At 38.5% G+C, this 24,719-nt stretch overlaps 1 protein-coding gene across 4 annotated transcripts in view; it reads left to right on the forward strand.

Annotated features, from left to right (window-relative positions):
• ASTN2 (astrotactin 2) overlaps positions 1-24,719 on the forward strand; it is a 7,150,955-nt gene that overhangs the window by 3,380,021 nt on the left and 3,746,215 nt on the right. For all 4 annotated transcript variants that reach the window (XM_044057934.1, XM_044057931.1, XM_044057932.1 and 1 more), the window contains one exon: positions 20,204-20,278. In XM_044057934.1, the coding sequence (XP_043913869.1) occupies positions 20,204-20,278 (75 nt within the window). The remainder of the gene's footprint in view (positions 1-20,203; positions 20,279-24,719) is intronic.

Consider the following 24,719-nt stretch of genomic DNA (forward strand, 5'->3'; position numbering starts at 1 on the left):
ACAACCCAAGATACTTCAGTAGTTCCCACTTATTCACTTCATCCTTACTTTGCTCTACTACTCCAAGCCATTTGTACCTTTAGTGCATCATGCTTCCTCCTTCAATAGGATCTCATCCACTCACCTTAAAACCACCCTTTAGAGGGCTGATTGTACCCCACACATACTCCAGCACCACTGTAATGTATAAATACTTTAGTGCCATAAAGATTTTCAGAGTAAAATACCAACATTCTCTTGTTTGAGTGGAATCGGCTTCCAATATTTTGGTTTCAAGCATTACTCATGATGATGGCTTATTAGAGTTGCATATTATGAGCTGTGCCAGGGTGAAGGCAGAGACATATACCTATCATTGTGTAAGGATGAGCCCCAGCTCACTTGTGGTGGTGTACCTCTCCTGCTCAGCAACTCTGAACCTCTCTCTCACCTTTATTAACAGATTTAGTCATTGAGAAATTTTCAAGTAACGTCTCTTGGGACATGGAAGAACATAACTCCAAAGGGGAGACGAACATTTTTCGCCAGGGCCATCTTGGCAAACAAAGGATAGTCCCAGCTATTAACATGTTTTAACCTAAAGTCATACATCACACACATCCATCCATCTGTCCACAATCCCTTTTTCCCATTTTTGCATGTGGGGTCGGGGTGTTACTTTAACAGTGACAGTCATGTAAAGCGAGGGTTCACACTTTACCCTGTATCAAATGTAAATTCATACTCAAAATCTTGCAATTTTCTGAGTGTAAAATACTTTCTAGGTATTTATGGGATAAGTAGCATCCCTCAAAGAGACTACCCTTTTAAGTGTTTCTCTGCACGCCACCAAAATCCCTAGGCATAGACTTCTATTTTTACAGAGTCCTGAAATCTATGAAAATTCTTTCAGCAAAATTGTGCATTTTGAAACATCTTTTAAGTGATCATGGGTTAGCATTAAACTGTCTCCTGCAAAGAAAAAGCTTGAGTTGTGACTTCATGCATAGACCAGCTTAAGGTATGCATTCCGGAATGTAGTCCCTCTTCATAATCTCCATGACTAAGAGAAATAGTGCAGTGGAAAATGGACTTCCCTGTCTCTTATGCTATGCAATTTAAAAGGCTCAGAGAGAGAGAGTTAGAGATTAGTTTGTTAGGACCCAGGGAAAAGGGGAGACATACAAGTCTAAGACTTTGCTCAAGGATTGCAACTGGAAACCTATGTGGTTTATGACCTTCAACAAACATTGTTAAGATATTGTATCAAAGGCTTTTTCCAAGTCAGTTTCTGCTGTCACATGAAGATTTCTAAATTCTGGATACTGAATGCCTCAAGTTATCAGATGATTAACCCTTGATCTTCCCTTAATGATCCTTGCATGTGTGTGAATCAGTTTCAGCAGTACAGACATAAAGTTTAACATACAAACTGAGTAAGGATGCACTCAGGACTAGGCAGTAATGTGAAGCTGAATTCATGAGAGGATGGGCATACTTTGCATAGCTGTAGAAAGGCCTGGCACAGATGATGTAGGAGCTGCCTCAGTTCATCTTTCAGACTCTCGTGTATTTCAGTATTCAAGCTGTCCGGTCCTAGATCCTTACCAGTATGGACACTTAAGGACCTTTCTATACTGCAATAAATAAAATCCACAGACCAGCCATGACAGCACCAAGTAAAAGTTTAATTCAGTAAAAGATGTAAAAGATTAGCGCATTAATGCCCTTACAAGAGCACTTCTTCAGACCATCATACAACAGCTTAAAACACAATTCTTATATATTAAAACACTAATTACTTAACAAGTGATGTCATAATCATTTGAATAGATTACGGGCCTTCAATATAGTTTTAAAGGTATACATCCATTCAACCCTGGATGTGTATCTGCCTGCATCCTTACTATCCATTTAACTTCACCTTGCTCTACTATATTATTGGTGTCTCCTAAATGCTGCCCATATTTCTTCCTTTCTAAAACCCTGAAATTAAAATTATGTGCCTCCCCTGTTTCACCTACATGCTTTGCAAGGGCATTTCTATAGTCTCTATTCCTAATGGGTAAAAGATACTCTTTTATCCTTTCCTTTAACTTTCTTATTGTCTTTACTATATAAAAGCAAGAGCATGCTTGACAGAATGCTAAATAAACTATACTTGCTGTAGAGCAACCTGCTTTCGCTTTAAGTTTAAACTGCTGACTTGGTAACAGGATGTACGAATATATTCTCACTGTCGCTATATTCACAATATCTACATGAACCACATGGTGAGGTACCACCCAATATGGGATTCTTCACTCTCACTTTTTGTTCATGACATAAAATACGTTCAAGTGAATTTTTATTTTTGAAAACAAAATGAGGGTACAGACCTACAACTTCTGCAGTTCTCTCATCTACAAGCAAAGCTGGCCAATTTTTCTTAATATCACAAAATATTTGTGCATCACTTGTATAATACATCAAAAAGTCCACTTTACCTGAATGTGGTTGCATTGGCTGATCCCTTCTTGTTATGCCTTGCTTCTTAGAAAAATGAGGCTTAGCTGAACTGCTCCTCAATGTTTTTACCTCACTGACCATCTTTCCAATTTCTTCATGTTTATACCCTCTTTCCTCAAACTCTTTGGTCAATTTATTCAAGTTCTGTTCCAAGGTATTAACCTGACTATCAAGTCTTGATATTCTCATTCCTTGACCTTTGAGCAAATTTTTAAAAACTCTCAAGGGATGCATGCTGTCCCTGGTCAGTTTTGCATTCACCTTACAAGATTTCCTATATAATTTTGTAGATATTTCTCCTCCTGTTGTCTTAAAGATTTCTATGTCTAAAAAATCTATGTCAGATTTTGAATACTTATATGTGAACTTCAAGAATGATGTATGTAGATATTCTATAAACCTTGGAATGAGTTCTTCTGGCCCTTGCCATAGAAAGAAGAGATCATCTACAAATCTTTAAAAAAACTGCTATATACTTCCTAAATGTTGTATTGTGCAGTATATTATTATTCTCCCACTGAGACATGAGTAGATTTGCACAACTGATAGTGCAGGGTGTTCCCATGGCTACACCCTGCTGCTGCCAGTAATACTCTCCATCAAATAAGAACAATAAACAATAAAATAGAGTTCTTAAAGGGTACTTAGCAGTGTCTATGATTACTTTAGATTTGTTGAATTATTTCAGGGTGCCATTAACATTGATTCCAGTATTGAATGGCAGGCCAAGGATCCAAAGACATTTGAACTTGCCACCAAGGAGACCGATGGTCTCTGGTAAAGGATGGGTGACAGAGCCAATGTCCATATATGTTGAAAAAGAAATAAGACATTGAATAGATCTAAAACCATTTTATTGGATACTAAGCATTTTTTGCATGATTTATTTCTATATGTTGACAGTGGTTTAGACGTGAACAACCTGATTTTCTTGACCCCAGATGTGCAATCTTTGTTTATCTGTATACCGAATGTAAAAGACTTAAAGCTGCTGTGGAGTTTTTTTGATAGAAAATGGTGATTTGGATGATGTTAAGATTACATTAATATGTTCTTTGATTAGTCTGATCTTGGAACACACAGGTTATTTCATTCTTTTTTTTCCCTTCAAAACCTTAGTTTTTTTTGCTTTTATAGGTTCATAAGTTGGTACTAGGCTATCGGCCCTAGGGCCTCATCAAGCCTAGCCTTAACAATTTCCTGGCTATTTCTTCCCACAGTATTTACTTCCCTGGACCCCTGTCTAGCAGGCGACTGACATGATCCCCGGGGTGAATTTCCTATCTCCCATCCAATCATCAAGGTTCCTTTTGAAGAGAGCCAAAGATGCGCTCTGCTTGACATGTATGGGCAGTCCATTCCAGAGTCTGCGGAGTCTCTGGGTCAGGAACCTATACCTCCAGCATGTTTTGTTTATTGTGTTCACAAGGTTTAGATCCCTGGAGCATGTGTATCTATGGGATTGGGATTTCTTTGTGTAGCAGGTCCAACAGCTCTGGGTTTGACATGGCCTTGTATGTTAAGCAGAGATCGCCTCTGAGTAGGCGATATGCGACAGAGTATAGGTGAAGTTTTTTTCAATGGTCAGCATAGGCCATCTGCTTTAGGCCTGTGATTCTTTTGGTGAGGTATTTCTGCGGCCTTTCCAGTTGTTGCAGATGTCTTGAGAGGTACATACCAAATGGGGCATTGTGTTTTATAATGGGTCTAATGAAGGATGAGTACAGTGGGACAATGACCTCCTTTTTTCTGGATGAAAATCCCTTAGTGATGAGGTGTGCCATGTAGAAGGATTTCCTGACTGTTATGGCGATGTGGTTATTGAAGGTGAGACCAGTGTCCACCTGTGTCCCTAAGTCTCTTATCACACTTTCAGTGTTTAGTGTACTGCCACCTATGTGGTAATTCATAGGTACATGTTTTTTCCAAAGGGGATAACTATACATTTCTTGGCATTGAGCTTTAGCGCATGGCTCTGGTACCAAGCATCTGTTTCTGTAAGGCCCTTTTGTAGAGTATCCACATCATTTGGGGATTCAATGATGGCTCCCAATTTGCAGTCATCTGAGAACTTTGATAGCCAGAGTCCCTTAGTGTTGGCCTGTACTTCAGAGCAGTAGATGCCAAACAACAGCAGTCCCAGGACTGAACACTGAGGTACTCCACTTGTCACTTCTCTGGAGCTGGATTTGGCGTCTGCTACTTTTACAGTGTGGGTTCTGTCAGTAAGCCAGTTGGCAACCCATCGAGTGAAGTAGGGATTAATGCCCCGCTTAGTAAGTTTATCTATGATTCCAGACTGGGGGGTGGTGTTGAAGACCTTGGTGAGGTCCAGATAGGTTGTGTGGACCACCTTACCCTTGTCCACGGCTCTGGAGACTGATTCGAAGAAGTCAGTCAGGTTCAGAAGACAAGATCTGCCCTTCACGAACCCAAACTGCATGGGGTCCAGTGTTTGAAGGTTGCCATTGTCTTTGCTTATAAGTTCCATTATAATGCGTTGCATGGCCTTGCAGATCAGGCTCGTCAGACTGATGGGGTGGTAGTTCTCGGGATCCAAGGTGGATCCCCCCTTGTCAAGTGGGGAAACTGTAGCTGAACGCCAATCAGTGGGCACAAAGCCTGAGGTGAAGCTATGATTAAACATGACACTTAGGTGAGGTGCCAGTTCATTTTGTAGTTCATGTAGTGCACAGTCTGGGATGTCATCTTGTCCCATGGATGCTGTATTCTTAGCTTTGGAGAGCGCGTTTTTTATCTGTGTGGCTGTTATTACAGGAATTTGGGGGTATTGTTCCGTCTCTCTTCAAGTTTCTGTTACTCATGGTTAATGCCAAGAGAAAAAGGTGCCTTCACATCTGGCTGTGAATCTGTTCTTCATGGTTCCTAATGTAGTGGAGGAAAACCGTTTTTAATTTTTGGGTCCTCTCAGAATATATCTTGCTGTAAGAATGTCCTTGTTGTTTCTGCTGAGTTGGAGAGTCCGTCTTCATTGTATGAAGAAACTCTTGTGAGGAGTTGCATTCCAACTAGTAAGTGAAACCACCACAAACTTCAAATAATACGCAGCCACTCAACATCTCTGTGGTGCCCCCCTTGAGTAAAGTGTTTGCTCAGTGATTCTAGATTCATTAAAAGATCACCTGACAAAAATTTACCTTCAGAAAATCAAATGCTTCTGCTGATATTAAACAGAGATTTGCATTCTGATATTTTATTTGCAGAATTGCAAGATATTTTAAATGATAAAGTAATAATTTTGATAGTACAGCAATGAACAGAGAAAAATGCTTGTTTCTTCTTAGTGCTTCTTAGTTCACCACAATAAACAGAACATGCTGGAGGGATATATTCCTATCCCAGAGACTTCCCATACTCTGGAACAAACTACCTCTCTATATCAAACAAAGCTCCTCATTAGCACTCTTCAAGAAAAATCTTGATGATTGGATGGGAAATAGGAAATTCACCCCAGGGATCACCTCTGTGGCTCTGCTCAACAGTGACACAGGAAAATAATTTTCTTGGGTGGCGAAAGCCAAGGTACCTTTTTGGCTAAGCTTGTATAGGCTCTAGGGCCAATAGCCTAGTACCTACCTATGACTTGTATATGATAATTCCTCAGTCAAACATTCATAGAGAAAAGGACTTTACCTCCTGGTGCACAAACACAAACATCTACATATCTTGGGATACAGCATGACAGTTTGGCATTTGCCAATCCACAAATACTTTTGTTGACTCTCTACCCTAATAACTCCTTACAACCAGAAATGACTTCATAACATGTCATTTATGGACATCGGCTGATTTTTCTTTAATTCAAATGAGCATTCAACCCAATGCATGTATCATAGAGATGATATGCATAGTTTAATAAGCAGATAGTTCCAAATCAACTTGCTCTGATTGAAAGGGATAGTGAAAGTGTTTTCTTTTTTCTGTAATCTTGGCTGGCATTATGTAATGTAACTGCCATGGTTTTTTTTTTGCACTCCAACAATTACTTCAAGTAATATGTCCCCATTTCTGGTGTAATCTTCCTAAGTGAAGCATGTGAAGCGTTCCAGGAAGAGACTTTCAAATGGAATTGGATATTCAGTTGCATTCTAGATCAGGCAGAGATAAACTTTTAAGTAATAAGTAACCTATAAGAAGTTGAATATAATGACATTCCCTAATGCTTTTCTTCTCATTTAATCAATTTTACTATTTTCCAGTAAGAAAGCCTTGTACCTTTTTTAGTTATATGAGGTGGCTTGTTCAAAGACCACAAAATGCAGTTTTACATTCAGTAATGTTTCAGCTCATTTGAGCATTACAGTGACCTCCCTGGACTGACTACAAATGTACTTTTCAATGCGTGCAATACATTTTGTTAATATGAGACATTGTAATTTGACAGTAAGGAAGTGCCATTAAGTAGAATATATGGAGTTTAACTAACAATAAAGTATGGCATAGATAACATACCAGCTCTTTTGTAAAAAGTGGCAGAGGATGGTAGCTTTCAGTTGTGCTCTGATAAATAAACAAGACTACACTGTTACTTTCACTGACTTTGTCCTGTATTGTTGAAGTAGTGACATTAAAGGCATCAAATGATTCTATATTAAAAAATAAAATCCTGCTCCACTAGATGGCCTTGATCACATAGCCAGTTGACAAATCTTACAATCATTATCATCTCAAATTTCATGTGAGGCACCTTCGTGTGTCAAATGTCATAAATTGTAACCTTGAAAAATTTAGATCTATTGCTCCTGTGGCGAATTTGGCGATTTTGTTGTAGCAGGTCTCTAGCTTGTTTAGATCGCATTGCCTTAGGTTGGTATATATTGGAGAGGCATAAAGTAGTGTGGGGATAAGGTGGGAATTTGCTACTGAAATCTTTGCTGCTTTGTTGAGAAGTTACTTATTTCTGTATAACGCTCCTAGTTTTTTTGTGGACTTTTTTATGGTAATGGGTATGTTAATGTCAAATTTTAGTTTATCGTCTATTTCCACTCCTAACAATTTGGTGTATTCTGTTGTGTGAATAGTGGTGTTGTCTTTTGCTGTGATGTTAAAGTGAGAGTTGTTTTGAGTGTGTTTGGTGGGTTGGAAGATGAGTAGTTTAGTTTTGTTTGGGTTGAGTATTAATTGGGCATCTGATAACCAAGTTTCAACAGAGGAAAAGGCTTCCTGTGTGACTTTTTGTAGTTTGGGTAGGGACTGGGCTGAGCAGATGATTGAGTAATCTACGTGTTGTATGAGTGTGCCATGTTTGGTGGCAGAGGTCGATTATTGGTGAAAATAAAGAAGAGTAGGGGTCCAAGGATGGGAGATTGTCTGCTGCTAATTTGGTGGGCTTACGTTTAGTTAAGAGTTTTTTTATGTTGGAGGTAGGTACAGGAGAAAAAGAGAAGGCAGTGGGGAGATTACTAGTTGAAGGTGTGGGTTGGACGGGAGGGGGGTTGTGTTTAGCTAGTGATTGTATGGATTGTGTGAAGTGTGTGTTGAATGAGGTAGCATTATTTTCGGAGGAGTGAGGGATGTTAGGAGGAGGTGTACTGACTTTACTTGGGTGGAGGATGGAGTTTATGGAGGACCAGAATTTTTGGGGCTGCGTTGGGAGGAGTCATGGGCAGGCTGGTAGTATTGGAATTTGTCCTGTTTTATTAGCTTTTTGACTCTATTGCGTAGTTCTAGGAATTTCTGTCAAGTTGAGGGGGTTTTGGTTTTGCGCCAGTGCTCCAAGGCTTTTATCCCTGTTTTTCATTCCTGACTTAGTGGTTTTCTGTAGCCATGGGGAGGGCTGTGCTTTGGTTCTGGAAAGTCTTATGGGGGCAAAGTAATTAAGGATGCTCAGGAAGGTAGTATTAAAAAAATTCAACTGCGTCATCAAGACTGAGGTACTTTTGAGGGATGAGATGAATGTGAGTGGTTTAAAGTTTATTTTTTTACGTATTTCACAGCAGATGACAGGTTTAGCTTGGTATAGGTATTTTTTAGTAGTAATGTTGGGGAGTGATCACTGAGGCTATCTGTTAAGCAGCCTGTTATATATGACTGGGGGCTCTTACTGACTAGTATCCAATCCAGGGTAGTGTGCTTGCTGGAGTTTTTATTTATCCTGGTTAGCGACTGGACTAGTTGGGTGAAGCCATGAAGGTTTACATGCTGGGTTAGATGGTTGCCAGAACAGAACTGCCAGTCAATATTGAAATTACCTAAAATTATAGTTTCTTGGGGGAGGTGGGTAGATCAGCTGAGGAGGTTTTCTAGTGGAGGGATGTTTTGGCCAGGTGGGAAGTAGCATCCAATTATGTTGATGGTTTTGGTTTGGTTTATTTTGAGGTTGGTATGTATTATTTCTTCATTGCCTATTTGTGGAGCTGATGATTTTAAGATCTGGATGTTTAGATGCTGTTTAAATATTATAGCTACACTGCCTCCTTTCTTGTTTAGCTGGTCTACTCTCAGTATGCCGTAACCAGTAGGGAGGATTTGCTCACTGGTAATGTGAGGTTTTAGCCAGGTTTCTGTCAGAATGACTATATCTGGGGAGTACAAGTCTATGGTGGCATGGAGTTCATGGACTTTGTTGGATATACTTTGGATATTTAGGCTAAGTAGAAGGAAGTCACTTGGCTTTCTATTGGCTGTGATATGGGAGAAGTTGTGGTTTTTAGTCTGATTATGAGGATTGGGGTTGGAGATGGTAGGGCAATGGTTGGGGTGGATGTCTCCACTTAGGGCTAGTATTGATATGCATGAGTTTTAGTTTTCTCAGTTTTTGAATGCGTTTGTTTATTATGGCAACTTTATGATTGTGCTCTGTGGGTAATAGGTATGGTGGGAGGGATACTATGTTAAGTTGTAGGGATGCTTTATGTTTGAGTAATATAGTTGGTAGAATATGCGGGGGTCATAGGGATGGTTCTTGAGTTGGTGGGAGGGGAGCTGAGTGAGACATGAGTGGTGGTGTGAGGAATGATGGAGTTGTGGTAGGATGTAAGATATGCAAGGAGAGTGCATTCAGTGAGCATAGGTAAGGTATGCTTGTACATGTTAGTGGAGGAGGAGTGATAGTAGTGGGAAGATGGAGGAGGTAGTGTTGGGTTTAGCGCTGTCGTTGGCTATTGGAAAGATGGGAGGGGTTTGTGAGTGTAATAAAGACAGGACAACTGGGGGCTGGAAGCAATCAGGTAACAGAGTAAACTGATAAATGAACATATGATAGTGAATGTGGAGACTTAGGTAGGTACCATATATTTCCACAAACTATCAGTTAGCTGTGCCCCAGTTCAGGCAGTTTTAATAAGTTCTATGGCTCTGCCGAGCATGAGGTGCTGAAAGGGTGGTTGTAGTTTTAGAAATGGTGTCTGGCACAGGTAATATTTATTAACTTTGGGATTGGCTTAAGTTAATAAACAGGGAAGGGGGAGGGGGGAAACAAGGGTGTGAGCAGGCAGTTCTTTTGTACTGCTGCTAATGAGCCAAAGCAAAGACAAGTTTGTGTTTAAGAAACAATCAGAATTGACCAAGGACTACTTTGAAACTGTAAGTAATTTCTTAACTATTTCTCAGGTGGAAAAACAGGATAACCTTGTATCAGTATAGTCTCAGTTTAAATTAGCAAACGCACAGTAATTATCAGTTATGGATACTGTTTGCTAACAGAAGGGAATAAGAGAGAAAATGGAAGATGAGTGAGTGAGTGTGTGTGTGTCTGCTTACAAGCCAAAGCAGAGTGCTCTCCAGAGGAAATGAATATTGGCTCAAACAGGTAGACACATACTCAAAGTTAACTTTAGCCATTTGCAGACAGTTCAGACCCAACTGCGCTTTTCTTATAAGAATGATAAAGGTGGTATCGCAGTTGAATACTTAAGAGTGGTGTTAGGTTCAAAGTTAACTTTAGCTATTTGCTGACAGTTCAGACCTGGACTGCACTTTTCTTATAAGAATGATAAAGGTGGTACCGCAGTAGAATACTTGAGTGGTGTTAGGTTGGAGAGACGCTGAGCTCCTCATGGGGCCTGTAGTAGAGTGGATTGTAAAATTAATTTAATTGCCATAAATATTGTAGCAATGTACATGCTATTTCCTTTGTGTGCTGTAGATCGGAGTGCGAGTGCCATGTACTGTCTCTTTAAGAAGCGTGTCAAAGATGTAGTGTGCATGTATAAATGTCAGGCATATGCCATTTAACTTGAAGTCAGTTAACTTCTATCATGATGTGTTTGTGCAATATAAAGCTCCTTAAACAGAACCCGCAAAGACTCTTCTATTATGTCCAAAGCAGGAGAGTGACATGGTGTCAGAACCGGGATCGGAGAGAATAATATCCGGAGTCATGAGGTGCAGAGATGACAGTGAAGGTAAACTAACAGAAAAGAGCACAAAAAGAGCCAGAAAAGAATCAAAGGTACTGAGAATCCATACAAATTATTTATTTTATAAAAAGGATCAAACGGAGCACTAATAGGACGCAAACTGTGTTATTAAAAAAGTGGGAGGCACAAAAGGTTTATTAACTAAGGCAAATGTTTAAAATAAGATATTTGACAAAATGATTATCAGAAAAAGCAAAACAAGTATGTTTAAAGTAAAACGGGCATGTTTAGAGTAAAACGAGCACAAGAAAATACATAGTGCATGAAAAGAGATTAAACAAGCAAAACAAATATGATAAGGGCAAATAGGGCACATTAAGCATTAATAAAGCAAGGTGTCTGCATGTTTTTTGTCTAGGTGCTGTGTTTTGGGCATAACTACGAGTTCGTATTGTAGCAAGAGCATAATTAAAGTTATTCGAAGTATCTCAAAATATGTAGAAGTGTTTACAGTGTATACTGTAAACAAGAGCAAGAGTATTTTTTAAAAAAAAACAGCTTATTCAGATGAAGATGCATGCATCAAGGCTCAATTGGATAAAATGGTGCAGCAAAGGTGTAATTTGTCTAGTTCTAGAACCAACTGAATATGGGTGTCATCTATGGTAGCAGCTCACAAAAAAGGCACATTCGAAATCAGGAAATGCACTGACCCAAGAGATTTGAACAAAGCATTGAAGAGACTTTATCATCCAATGCGCACAATGGAAGAGGTTGCAGCCCTAATTCTGAATGCCACTGTCTTTTCTGTCTTGGATGCAAAAAGTTTGTTTTAGCAAGCGATGCTTGATTGCAAATCCTCATTACTAACCACTTTTAGTACCCTGTTTGGCAGATACACATTCCTAAGGATGCCATTTGCAATAAATTCTGCAAGTGAAGTCTCCCAGCGTGCAATGGAGCAAATTGTTTTGGGTATCCTTGCGCCATAATAGTAGATGATTTATTGGTTGGAGGCAGTGGTGAAGAAGAGCATGACAGAAATCTATAGAGAGTTCTAGACAGAGCATGTGGAGTAAACTTGAAACTCAGTCCTCTGAAGAGTAAATTCAGGCTACCAGAAGTTACGTATACAAGTCATTTAATTACTAGTACTGGCTTGAGACCAGACCCCACCAAGCAAGCAGCTATCATTGAAATGTCAGCACCAGACAATATTCAAGGTCTTCAGTGTTTCCTAGGCATGGTCAACTATTTAGGCAAGTTTATACCAGACTTCAGTGAGTTGACAGCACCTTTACGAGAGCTAATGCACAAAAATGTTCCCTGGTCATGGTTAGAACATCACAAAAAGGCATTTGAAGACCTTAAGCAGAATATTGCCACCTCACCTACATTGAGATACTATGATGTGAATACACCAGTCACAATTTTCTGTGATGCTTCAGAATTTGGTCTTGGTGCAGTTGTACTTCGAGGGCAGACCAGCAGCCTGTGCATCTAGAACACTTATGCAAACTGAGATGCAGTATGCTGAGAGTGAGAAAGAACTTTTGGCAGTAGTATCTGCATCTTCCAAGTTTCATGATTATATTTATGGTTGAGCTATTCATATTGAAACTGGCCACCAACCTCTAGTTACTATTCTAAAGAAGCCTATGTATTCAGCTCCAGTGAGATTACAAAGAATGATGCTCAAATTTACAAAAGTACAACTTCAAAGTAGGCAAACTATATCTGGCTTGATACCTTATCCAGAAATACAATGGAATAGCTTGACACAGAGAATTTTTGACTTTGACATGATCGCAGTGTGTAATTTTTCTACCACCAGGCTTGACAAGTTCAGAGATCACACAAAGACTCATCCAATTTTGCAGAAGCTTAATCACTACCTTAATGTTGGATGGACATCAAAGCAATCTAGTGTAGCAAATGAAGTGCAAACCTATTTTCCTTACAGAGATGAAGTGTTGATGGATGATTGCATTATTTTCAAAGGTCCTAAAATTGTTGTTCCTGCTTCCTTACAGCAAGAATATATTAATATATCCAGAGTTTGCATCGTGGTCACCCAGATTCTGCATCCACTAAGAAAAGAGTGAGCAAATTAGTATTTTGGCCTTCATTACTGCAAGACATTGACAAAGTTCTTTCTTCTTCTTCACTATGCAATAGTACTAAACTGTATTTGCAAAGAGAACCACTTCATCTAAGTCCAGTTCCTGAACAACATTGGTTAACAGTAGCTACTGATATTTAATAGTGAAACAATCAACACACTAGCATTCTGCCATCACCCAAAATAATACCACAGTACAAGGACAAAATGATTGACTTCAACAATTGGCTAAGCTTCTGGTGTTATTCTAAGGGGATCCAGTATTCGTCTGCCAGGTAATTGCTCCACTCTACTCATCACTCATTAGACCCATTAATAGAGTACAATGCCCTTTTGGTATGTACCTCACAAGACATCTACAACAACTGGAAAGGCTGCATAAATACCTCACAACACTCCAGCTTTACTCTGTCGCATATCGCCTACTCAGAGGTGATCTCTGCCTAACATACAAAGCTGTGTCAAACTCTGAGCTGTTGGGGCATGCTCCACTTAAAGAAATCCCAATCCTTACGAGCTACATGCTCTAGGGACCTAAACCTTGTCACCACAATAAACAGAACATGCTGGAGGGATAGATTCCTGTCCCAGATACTTCCCATACTCTGGAACAAACTACCTATCTATATCAAACAAAGCTCCTCATTAGCACTCTTCAAGAAAAATCTTGATGATTGGATGGGAAATAGGAAATTTACCCTGGGGATTGCCTCTATGACTCACAGGGCACAGAAAAATTATTTTCTTGGGTGGCGAAAGCCAGGGTACCTTTTTGGCTAGACTTATATAGGCCCTAGGGCCAATAGCCTAGTACCTACCTATGAAGCTATGAACCTATGAACTTAGTATTGGTAGAGTCTTATTCAAACTGGTTTGAGATTGATGTACTACTTAACTTAACATCCACTGCTGTTATTACTAAGTTGAAACGTCATTTCTCAGTCCATGATGGTCTGCACAATGGTACTCAATTTACTAGTCAGTTGTTTCAGAAATTTGCAAGAGAATGGAACTTTGTACATGTTACTCGCAGTCCTGAGTATCCACGGTCAGATGGTCTAGCAGAACGGTGCAGTGCAGAGTGCAAAGCAATTACCTGAAACGTCAAAGCATGACAGTGCTGATTACTATTTGAATTTACTTAATCTCAGAAACATACCTTGTAATGATATCCTTGGCTCACCTACTCAAAGATGTCTTTCCAGACTAACCAGCACAATGCTCCCTATTAGTTCCAGTTTATTGAGACCTAAAGCTAACAACAACAGATCTATAAAGGCTCATGTATTCAAGAGGCATTCGGTCCAGAAGTCCAGTTATGATAAATCAAGCAGATTTGTTTGTCTTTTGAGGGAAGGAGAGATGGTGCGAATACAAACGGCAAAAGGTTTTCACTGGATTGGTCAAGTTACTGGAATATGTGCCAAGCTGAGATCCTACCTTGTAGAATATCTGAGGGTATGGAGTACAGGAGGAATTGCAGGCATTTACTTCCTGTACCAGAATCATCATCACAACATTGATCTAGTGACAGACTCTAGATCTCAGAGTGAACTAAATGTTTTCATTGCAGAGTGTGTTCCTATCTCTGATTCCATTCCTGAAGATGTTCCAGACAATTCTAAGATCGAGCATTTTACACAGACCGCAGCAGTTACTAAGCCAAATTCCCAGTTTATGGATGAGTGTCCAGGCTCAGTATGAAATATGCAGCAACATGGACTTAGCTGTGTATGCGTGCATGCATGTATATATATATATATATATATATATATATATATATATATATATATACACACACATTTACGCACGTGCACACACACACACAAACACACACAAACACACACACACACACATATATATATATATATATATATATATATATATATATATATATATATATATATATATATATATATATATATATATATATATATACATTATATGGATTCACTTTAGAAGTTCAAAATACTGAAATATCAAAATTCTGTATTTCGAGCCCATAAAGTGGAATCCTGAGAACTGCGAAAGCTCAGAAACGTCAAATTTAAAACCTCTAATACCAGTGGTTTTGAATTTCGCACTTCTGAGGTTTTGATGTGGTTATGAATTCAGGTAAGTGTGTGTGTCTTAACAGTTTTGAGTAGGGACTGTGGTGTGTCTCAGTGTGTTTTGTTGCTGTGCTATATGAGTGCTAGGAGAATGTAGCTTGTGTGGTGGTGTTTTGTGTGTGTTTGTGTGTAGTGCGACCTTGGAGTGAGAATATTTAAGTAGAGGGGGTTTGGGGGGACGCATCCCACCACATGGGGGTGCAGGTGGGCTTGCCCCCTGCTTTTATGTAGTAGAGAGCTTGTGTTTGTGTGTGGGGAGGATGGGTGTGTCTGTGTGCAGTAGAAGAGCAAAATTCAAAATCGCCGGTGTGCGAGATTTTGAATTTCGCGGTTCTGAGTTTTCGCAGTTTAAAAAATTCGACTTTATAGCTTCATAATACTGAATTTTTATATTTCAGTATTTTGAGGATATAAAGTGAATCCATATATATATATATATATAGGTTCATACTAGGCTATCTGCCCTATGGCATTTACAAGCCTAGCCAGAGTGTGTGTTGGCTTTCGCCACCCCTTGGAATGAGTTTACTGTGCCCTTTTTAGGGTTAGTTTACTGTGCCTCTGTCTAGCAGTGACACAAGTGACCCCCGGTGTAAACCTACGATCTCCCATCCACTCGGCAAGATTCCTCTTGAAGAGAGTCAATGAGGGGCTCTGCCTAACATGGACTGGGATTTTATTACAGAGTGAAGGGAGCCTCTGGGTTATGAATCTGTCCCTCCAGCATGTCCTATTTATTTCTGTGCTGAGGTTCACTTCTCTTGATCGCATAGCTCTAAGGGATTTGGATTTTCTGAGGTGGAGCATGTCCATTAATTCCGGGTTGGACATGGCTTTGTATGTTGGGCATAGATTGCCTCTGAGTAGGCGGTATGCAACTGAGTAGAGCTGGAGTTTCTTTAGCCAAGCAGCATATGGCATTTGTTTGAGTCCCTTGATCCTCTTTGTGAGGTACTTTTGGGGTCTTCCTAGTTGCTGCAGGTGTCTGGTAAGGTACATCCCAAATGGGGCATTGTACTCAATTATGGGCCTGATGAGGGAAGAGTACAGGGGCACAATGACCTCCCTTGATCTAGATGTGAATCCTTTCATGATAAGATGGGCTATATAGAAGGTCTTTCTAACCACTTTGGCAATGTGATTGTCAAAGGAGAGATTACTATCAGCTTGCTTCCCTAGGTCCCCAATTACTTCTTCCGTACTTAATGGATTACCACCTATGTGGTAATTTGTGGGCACTTTGTTTTTCTCAAAGGGTATGACTATACACTGTTTGGCATTTAGTTTAAGGCCATGGCTCTGCACCAGTTATCCGTTTCTATGAGTCCCTTTTGGAGGCTGCTTGTGTCAGCTGGAGAGTCAGTTATGGTGACCAGTTTGCAGTCATCTGCGAAATTGGTCAGCCACAGTCCTCCCGTGTTGGCCTGTACCTCAGAAAAATATACACCGAATGAGAGGTCCCAGGACTGAGCCCTGTGGGATGCCACTTGTGACTGGTTTAGAGTCTGACATGGCTCCAGCAATTCTAACCATGTGGGTTCTGTCCTTGAGCCAGTTTGCAACCCATCTTATGACATAGGGGTTTATATTTAAGCTGGAGAGCTGGTCTATGATGCCCGAGTGGGGTATTGTGTTGAAGGCTTTTGCGAGGTCCAGGTAGGCTGTGTGAACTGCCTTACCCTCATGGCCTTGGTGACTGTTTCAAAGAAGTCGACCAGGTTCAAGAGGCAGGATCTGCCCTTAACAAAGCCGAATTGGGTAGGATCCAGTGTCTGTAGGTCCCCAATGTCTTTGTTTATGAGTTCCATAATGATCCTTTCCATAGCTTTGCAGACCAGGCTAGTCAGGCTTATGAGGCAGTAGTTTCCAGGGTCCGTAGAAGCACCTCCTTTGTGGAGTGGGACCACTGTTGCTGTACGCCATTCTTTGGGTACATATCCTGTAGTAAGTTTGAGATTGAACAGCAGCCTTATGTATGGGTTCTGCTCTTCTTGGAGTTCATGTAGCAAGCAGCCCAGAACACCGCCTGGTACCATTGATGCTGTGTTTTTTGCTTTGGAGAGGGTGGCTCTCACCTGGGTATTTGAGATGTCAGGGAGGCAACACTCTGCTGGGATAGATATTTGTCCTTTTGGAGGGGAGGAGGGGGAGAAGTTTGCACTGAACCTGTCTGCCAGGATGTTGGCAATGTGTCTGGGTTCAGTGTATTTTTTTGTTGTTATGGACTAACTCTGAGCATACCTGGGAGTTGCCACCCAGGTTTCTAACATAACCAAAGAAGGCCTTATGATTATCTTTAGTGTCTTGTGCAATTTTTCTCTCAAAGCTGGCCTTGGATAATTTTATGAGGGAACGTAGGTTTTTGCTAGTACTGATCAGAGATGCCTTCCCTTTTAGGGATTTTGCTCTATCATGTAGCAGCTTCCTCCTTCTGTTGTATAGCTTATTTATGGCTGGGGTCCACCAGACAGGACGGCCTGCCTTTGAGGAAATGGGTCTTGGTTTTATTTGGGATTGCATGATCCATGCATTCCTGAAGGTGTCCATAGAATGCGTTTATAAAGCATTCAGCAGATTGGGCTGTAGTTTCCACTGGCCCAGGGGCCTTGAAGGATTCCACTTCGGATTTAAGAAGTGTGAAGTCAGCTTTTGAGAAGTTCTTCACTGTGGTCTTCTGTGCTGGGGGTGGGGGCGGGATGTGAATTTCCAGTGAGATTAATTTATGGTCTGATCTTACCAAAGAGGGGTATACTTCTGGTATGGAACATTGTGTCCCCATGTTTGTGATAATCAGGTCTAGTATGTTTTCTCCTCTTGTGGGAGTGGTCACTAGTTGTTCCATAGCATTTGAGTTTATGAATTCTAGGATTCTTTGGGCTAGGATGTTGGGGCTTGACTAATGCTCCCAGTCTATGTTTGGATAGTTGAAGTCCCTCAATATGATGGTGTTTGGAGAGACCTTCATATTCTCCAGTGTCTTCAGGAAGGCCAAGTGGGTTTCCTGAGTTTGAGAGGGTGGTCTGTAGCATGCTACAAACTGGAAGGCAGTTTTGCCCACTGTTAGTTGCACATGGATGGTCTCTGATGCTTCGTGCAATGCCACTAACCTGGAGGTGTGGGTATCCTTGATGAATATGGATACTCCCCCTCCTTTTGTGGTTCAGTTCTAGTTTTTGGGATGAAAAGCATGATATGAGGTATAACCTGGTAGTGCTGGGGTGCTCTTGGGAGCCTTAAACCAGGTTTCTGTCACTGCACAGACATCAATGTTCTCCATACTGAGGAGGCCTTCGAGAGCATGCATCTTGAGGTTTAGACTTCTGGCGTTAAGCAGCATTACCCTTAGTTTCTTTCTACTTGTGTTGTCTAGGGAGGTGGGTTTGTCTTTTGAGCCTTGCCTAAAAAAGGCACTATGTGGGTGGCAAGAGCCTTTGCCAATATCCAAAAGCCCAGGGGTGACAGGTGCAAGCCGTCTATTGCGAAGCAGCATGGCTTGTCGCGCATGTCATCCCAAGCAGACAGACACTGGATCCCCTTTGAATGACACCAATACGTAAGCCAATTGTTGAAATTGATCATTTTGTCTTTATACTGTGGCATCATTCTTGGTGAGGGTAAGATGCTGCTCAAGGTCAGGGTCATACCAGCCGGGGCTACATAATCAGAGAGCTCCTCTGTCTGTTTTCATGTAGTCCAGGGAGGTACGTCTCAGGTCATTTACAACAGCATGGACAATGACTGAGTCATATTTGTACCTGCTTTGGAGTGACCTGAGTGCTTGTGTTATGTGGCGGATTCTAGCACCCGACAGGCAGCTCACTGTGACCTTTTCCTTGTTCAGCCTGGTGAGCAGGACATCAGTGTGTCTGACTATAGAGCCACCTATTACAAGTGTATCAGGTATGTTGTTAGGCTTTAAGGGCTGTGACTGTTTGGCACACTGACTTTGTGAACTATGTGTTGCATGTGACTTGTTTTGGGGTAGTGGTTGCTTGGATGTCTGCTTTGGAGGTGTCTGCTGCTTTGGCAGATTTTTATTTAGAGCCTCCGAATATGTTTGTTTGTGTTTGTGTTTGGTTTGCAGTTGTGGTAGGTCTATGTGAGACTGGATTTATGGTGTGTGTGGTTACCTTCTCCTCCTGACTGGTTATGCCATTCCTGGGTCGAGAGAGCTCAGCCTCCAGTTTGGTTATATGGTTGCATCTCTCACATATATTTGTACTTGTTGGGAGGAGGAGAGGGTTGTCTGTGTACATAAGGCAGTTGTAACATTGCCTCAAGATTCCCAGATTCACCAGCTGGACTGGAGAGGAAGCCAGCAACTGACCTTTCGACATGCTAGAATAGTATAGGGAACTCCTTTGTAACTGAATCAGAAGGGCCAATAGGGGATGAGGTACTCATGGGGATTATATGAGGATGTAGTGCTTTTTTAGTTTATTAGTGCTTAACTTATAAAAAATTGCTTATATGAGCAAGTGCAGGGTTTTCGATTGAGAATAGAGTGTTTAGTTTGAGAGTTAGAGCAGTTCCAAGAGAAAAAGTGAAGAGTAGACTCTGTGGAGCCGGGAATACTTTAAACCTGATTAAGCGGCGCTGCCCGATGCTATATATATATATACAGATATATATATATATATATATATATATATATATATATATATATATATATGCCTTATTGTTTTGCCTGAGCACACGAACATTCATTACAATGTTTTTTTGAGTCACTAGCCTACCTTTCCTACATATGCTTACATATAGGAGATGAAAAGCCATTTACTTCTCCAAATCAGAGAAAAGTCTTTGTTTGCAAGCTTGTAGCTTCTCTTGGTATACATGAGTGTTTGAGTACTTGAGCATATTGACTGTAATATTACGAGTACATGTTTTTTGGCATTTGGGGACTAAAGATAGTCGATTAGATATCTAACACACATGCATGCATGTCATAATGACAGAGGTGCATGTCTCCTCCAACACATACACACATACATATGTGCATATACATGCAATAAAAAGGAGAAGGAAATGTGAAAATTCTCAAATTTGTATATTTGAAAGCTTATAACAGCAAAAAGACAACTAGAAAGTTCCTACAAGACACTAACCAAACTGTTTTTTTGTTTTTATGTTACTTAGTCTCCATTTATTTTATCTTCCAGGCCTTGGCCTTATACAACATTGGAGAGAGGGTATGACTTGGTCACAGGAGAGCAGGCCCCAGAAAACATTTTCAGGTAAGAAAATATGTTTTTTGTGTGGTTATTTTACTAATATCTGGAAGTAAAACATAAGATCAAAATAAAGAAGATTGATACAAGAAGCAGACAACACATGTCTTGACTTGGATTTGAAGCCCAGAAGACCTAATAATTATCTTTTCAAAAAGCAAGTGATCCATTTTTTTTTAAATGCCACCATTTTATATACAGTATTAATTACCCAACTTTTCTACTGCAAGGAGGTTTTCTGGATTTCATTATCACCAACACAATGTTCTTAACCACATTATTTAGTAAGTAGTGTAGAAGCTCACATATTATCCAATTCCTTTATGCATAATTGCTCATATAGACACATGAATGCACACACCCATACCCCTAGCATTTTGAAGAATAAAATCAAAGCAATTATTGTTATGGAATATGTCATTTTTACTCATTTTGATTTTTGCTGTGTCTGTCATACTAAAGGATACAGCTGGGACTATGACCAAGGTTTCATTAGAGCTGGTAAGAGTAGATTAAAGTGCTGAGCAAGCCTGCTGTACAGGGTCAGAGGGATGCGTGCCATGGAACACATACTCTTGATCTTTCAGTGAAGAAGAGAGTGTCATTCATGGAATTTGCTGTAATGGAATATGTGGACTTGTATCCCTTGAAGAACTGAATGATAATCGCAGGTAGTGCTCATTGTTCTTCAAAGCTCAGGCCCACCACTGGGCAAGTAAATGGAAATGATAAAGTAAATATCCTTACCCCCAAGGATATGAGACTGCCCCTCTCAGTGTGCTTGACCCCATTATTTTGGAGAGAAAATGTGCTTTATGACTCTTACCCTGTGATAATAAAATGGCTGAGAAGGGGTGCTGTGGGAGGATCAGTGGATGTAATTATCTTGTGATCACTCTTGTACATACAGATGTTAAAATACTTTAGAGCAAAAATACAAAATCTTAATGCACTTAGTCTTTTGGATTTGTCTAGTTTCATTTGTCGATGTTTGTTTCGAAGATCTGTTTTCTATTTATCACATTTAGCAGATGTCTACCACACAAAATACTTCATTTAATTCCATATAAATAAGAAGTTATATATTTTCAGTGTTCTAATTTAAGAAACCAAAGCTGCCATGCAAATGGAAATAGAGCAATTATTTTAAAATGGTTCTGGTAAATGAAGCAGAACATTTTCCTAAGTAGAGATTTCTGGTGGTGGTGTGGTGGGTTATGGTGGGCTATTTTAATCTTTTATATGTTGTTAATATGTAATTTGTATATTGTATAGGTACATATATTAAATACGTAATGTGGTTATAGCTACATATTTTATTATACAGCCATGAATGTGACTAGTTTTAGTAAATGTATTTAGTACTAGCTGTTTATGCAGTACCAGTTAAGGTGTTTATTTAAATGTGTAACAAGTAATCAGAAAGGTAAGTGCATTTGAATGTTAAGCACTGTATTTAAGGGATGAAGGTTCTTAACTAATAGTATCGTCTGAAGAAGCAGCAGTCTTTGTGAAAGTGCTTACGTTTGGATTCCATTAAAGGCGTTTTACTTTTATAACTGCTGGTCATCATTTTATTTTGCTCCGTTTTATGCTTTTCCTGAAAGCTCTAAAGAAACTGAATAAAAAAAAAATAATATTATTCCACTAGCATTATTATACTGAAGTATTTTGAAAATCTATGACATTCTGATTTACTTGATCCCCTTGCTGCAATTAGTCATTTAGGATTAGCATACAAGTAAGTAATGCCAAATCTTCTCAACAAGAAATATTTGTGAGGAAGGATAGTCAGCAAGCAAATAATTCATTAAAGCAATTACTCATGAAAATGAACAACAAAATAGATTGCATATGAGCAAACTATAATAACCAGAAATGCTGACGACTATGCTATATCAATAAAGAGTTCAAATAATAAACATATATTAGCAGTGACATCTAATATTAAAATTTCATGTATCCATCATGAAAATGTACTGCAGCTACTCTGATAGCAAACCAAAAATAAGAATTCAGCTTAACTGTCAAGTTTGTTATTAACCATATATTTTAAATATTTTATGCCTCTTCTATCAAGCAGATTAAATCAGTTTTGACAGCCCTGGTGGAATAAGAGTAGAGAGGATTAATAAATTGAAGACAAATGTGTGATATTTTTAAAAGATTAATAACAATCAACTATAGAGGTTTTAATAATCTGAATTTCTCAAGTTTATATTGCATATTGGTAGTTTTTGTTTCTTTGCGTTATGATTATCTTTTTAATGCACCTTTGTTTTCTGAAACTCATGTGCAAAGTTAATTAAATATTATATAGCACTTTTTTATTCCACAGATAAATAGGAATGCTTTCTCAGCCAGTAAAGTTAACCAGAGAAACTGTACAGGATTGTCCATGTTTACTTCTACCATTTGCCCTAGTGATGGGACCATTAGCAAATCCTGTTAGGCAAGATAAAAAAAGAAAATAAACGATTATTGCTTAAAAAATTCTTTAGTTTGTGGATGATGTGTTATTAACATTAAATAGCATTAGTTCTGTAGTAAAAGGTAATGCACTTAAATATTTTACAAATGCATTCAAACATATCGTGTTAGTAAAACAAGCACACTTTTGCTTAAACTATAGCATAACTTGTAAACAAATTTAAATATAATTGGGACTTTAAAAGCTTCAAACACTTGGGGATTATGGTATTAAAAAATTTAACACCCATATTAATTGAGATAGTATTATAAACAACTTAAATTATCTTAAACTGGAATGACATATACTTTATATTTGAATATTAGTTGAGTATGATTAAATGGATGTTATTTTCAAAAGTATTTAATAGAATCCAAACCTTCCTTTTAATATCAAGCAAGATTCTTATGAAATAGTTGAAGATGCTTATAACTTTACTTTGGTATCCAGCTATAACTGCATTCATGCTTTACATTATAGTATGAGAAAATGGAAGATTACAACTTTCATATATTGAATACTATGCTTTAGCTTCCATTTTAATTTTTTTTTATGGTATAGAGGCATCATATTCTACTAAATGGAAAGAAATACATGAAAGCATATGGAATATTAATTTATAATTTAAATTATTAAACTAGTTTGACAAAATGTTGTGAATAGTTAATTGCATTTGTTATTGTACATAAATATTCAGTATAAAAATCAGTTATTACATTATCAATGTTTTTATATATATATATATATATATATATATATATATATAAGTTTAATGATTATTTTTTCACTAGCTAACATACAAATATGTGGTGTAGATTCTAGTAATTGAATACTTGTGTTATGCTTATAACTCAAAAAAAATTCAAGCTATGACAGGTATAGTAATAAAGCCTTACTTTATCTGATGGAATTACATTAATTCCAGATTTATGAAAAAGATTATCTAATTTAGTTCTGTCTAAATTCTTTAAAATTGTCTTGTAAAAGATGCTCATACCAAGCACTTAGTGAAATTATTTGCATCAAATTTTTTATGTAAATTTTAATGCATAAATAAGGCCATAATTTTGAATTCATATAAAAAGTGCACCTCTTTATCATTTCAGGGAATTTGGGGGAATTTTTATGTGGAAACAGAGGGAGAGAGAATTTTTTTTCTTTGTCACTGTTCACAAGATTAGGAAAGTAACACTTAATGATAATAGTTTAAACAGGAGTAACATGATGGTTAAAGTTGATTGTGGACGGGTGTTTTATGAATGTAAACAATTAACAGAATTGTTAAAATTCTATTCATTTGTCCAATTTTTATGTTTTAATTGTAATATGAACTGATTTTGTATATAAGGGCTTCAGTTTGAAGGAAGGTATTTATATTTCAATTAAAGAAACATCTAATCCTGATTATACATCACAGTCTCTCTTCTGTCAGTTACCACTACTTTGGTGTCTTGTGTATCATACAAAAAAAAAAAAAACTTGTAAATTTTTTATGAATTCTTAAATACACTTCACTTTTGAATATGACATTTATACCATCAAGACTAGATTGAAAAATATGTGTAATTAAAGAATTTTGATTAAATAATTTTGATTAAATTGCCCTTTAGTTTGAGAAACTTAAAAAGATCACTCAGCATATTTGAATAATCTTGATTATATTTTAAAAAAGATACTTTATTTATATTACAGTCTAGATCTTTTCAGAAAGAAATGACAAACCTTGTGTTTACTGAAAACTGAATGTTTCACCTTGAAATATTAATGTAATTGTTTGATTTTAAATTGAAACACCATTATTACTTGAATCGGAATATAATGGGGATGTGAGTTACAAACTGCAGGAGATAAACTAAAAATAGATGATTTAAGCTGCAGTTTGTGTGTTTTGTGTGACATGGGAATATATTTAAGTTTAAAACCTTCATCTGTTAAAATAAATAAATATAAATAAACAAAACTTACTACCCCAATGTC

This window comes from Protopterus annectens, chromosome 16.part0, assembly GCF_019279795.1.
Source record: "Protopterus annectens isolate FY-2018-M chromosome 16.part0, PAN1.0, whole genome shotgun sequence".
In the NCBI taxonomy this organism is placed as follows: domain Eukaryota; kingdom Metazoa; phylum Chordata; order Ceratodontiformes; family Protopteridae; genus Protopterus; species Protopterus annectens.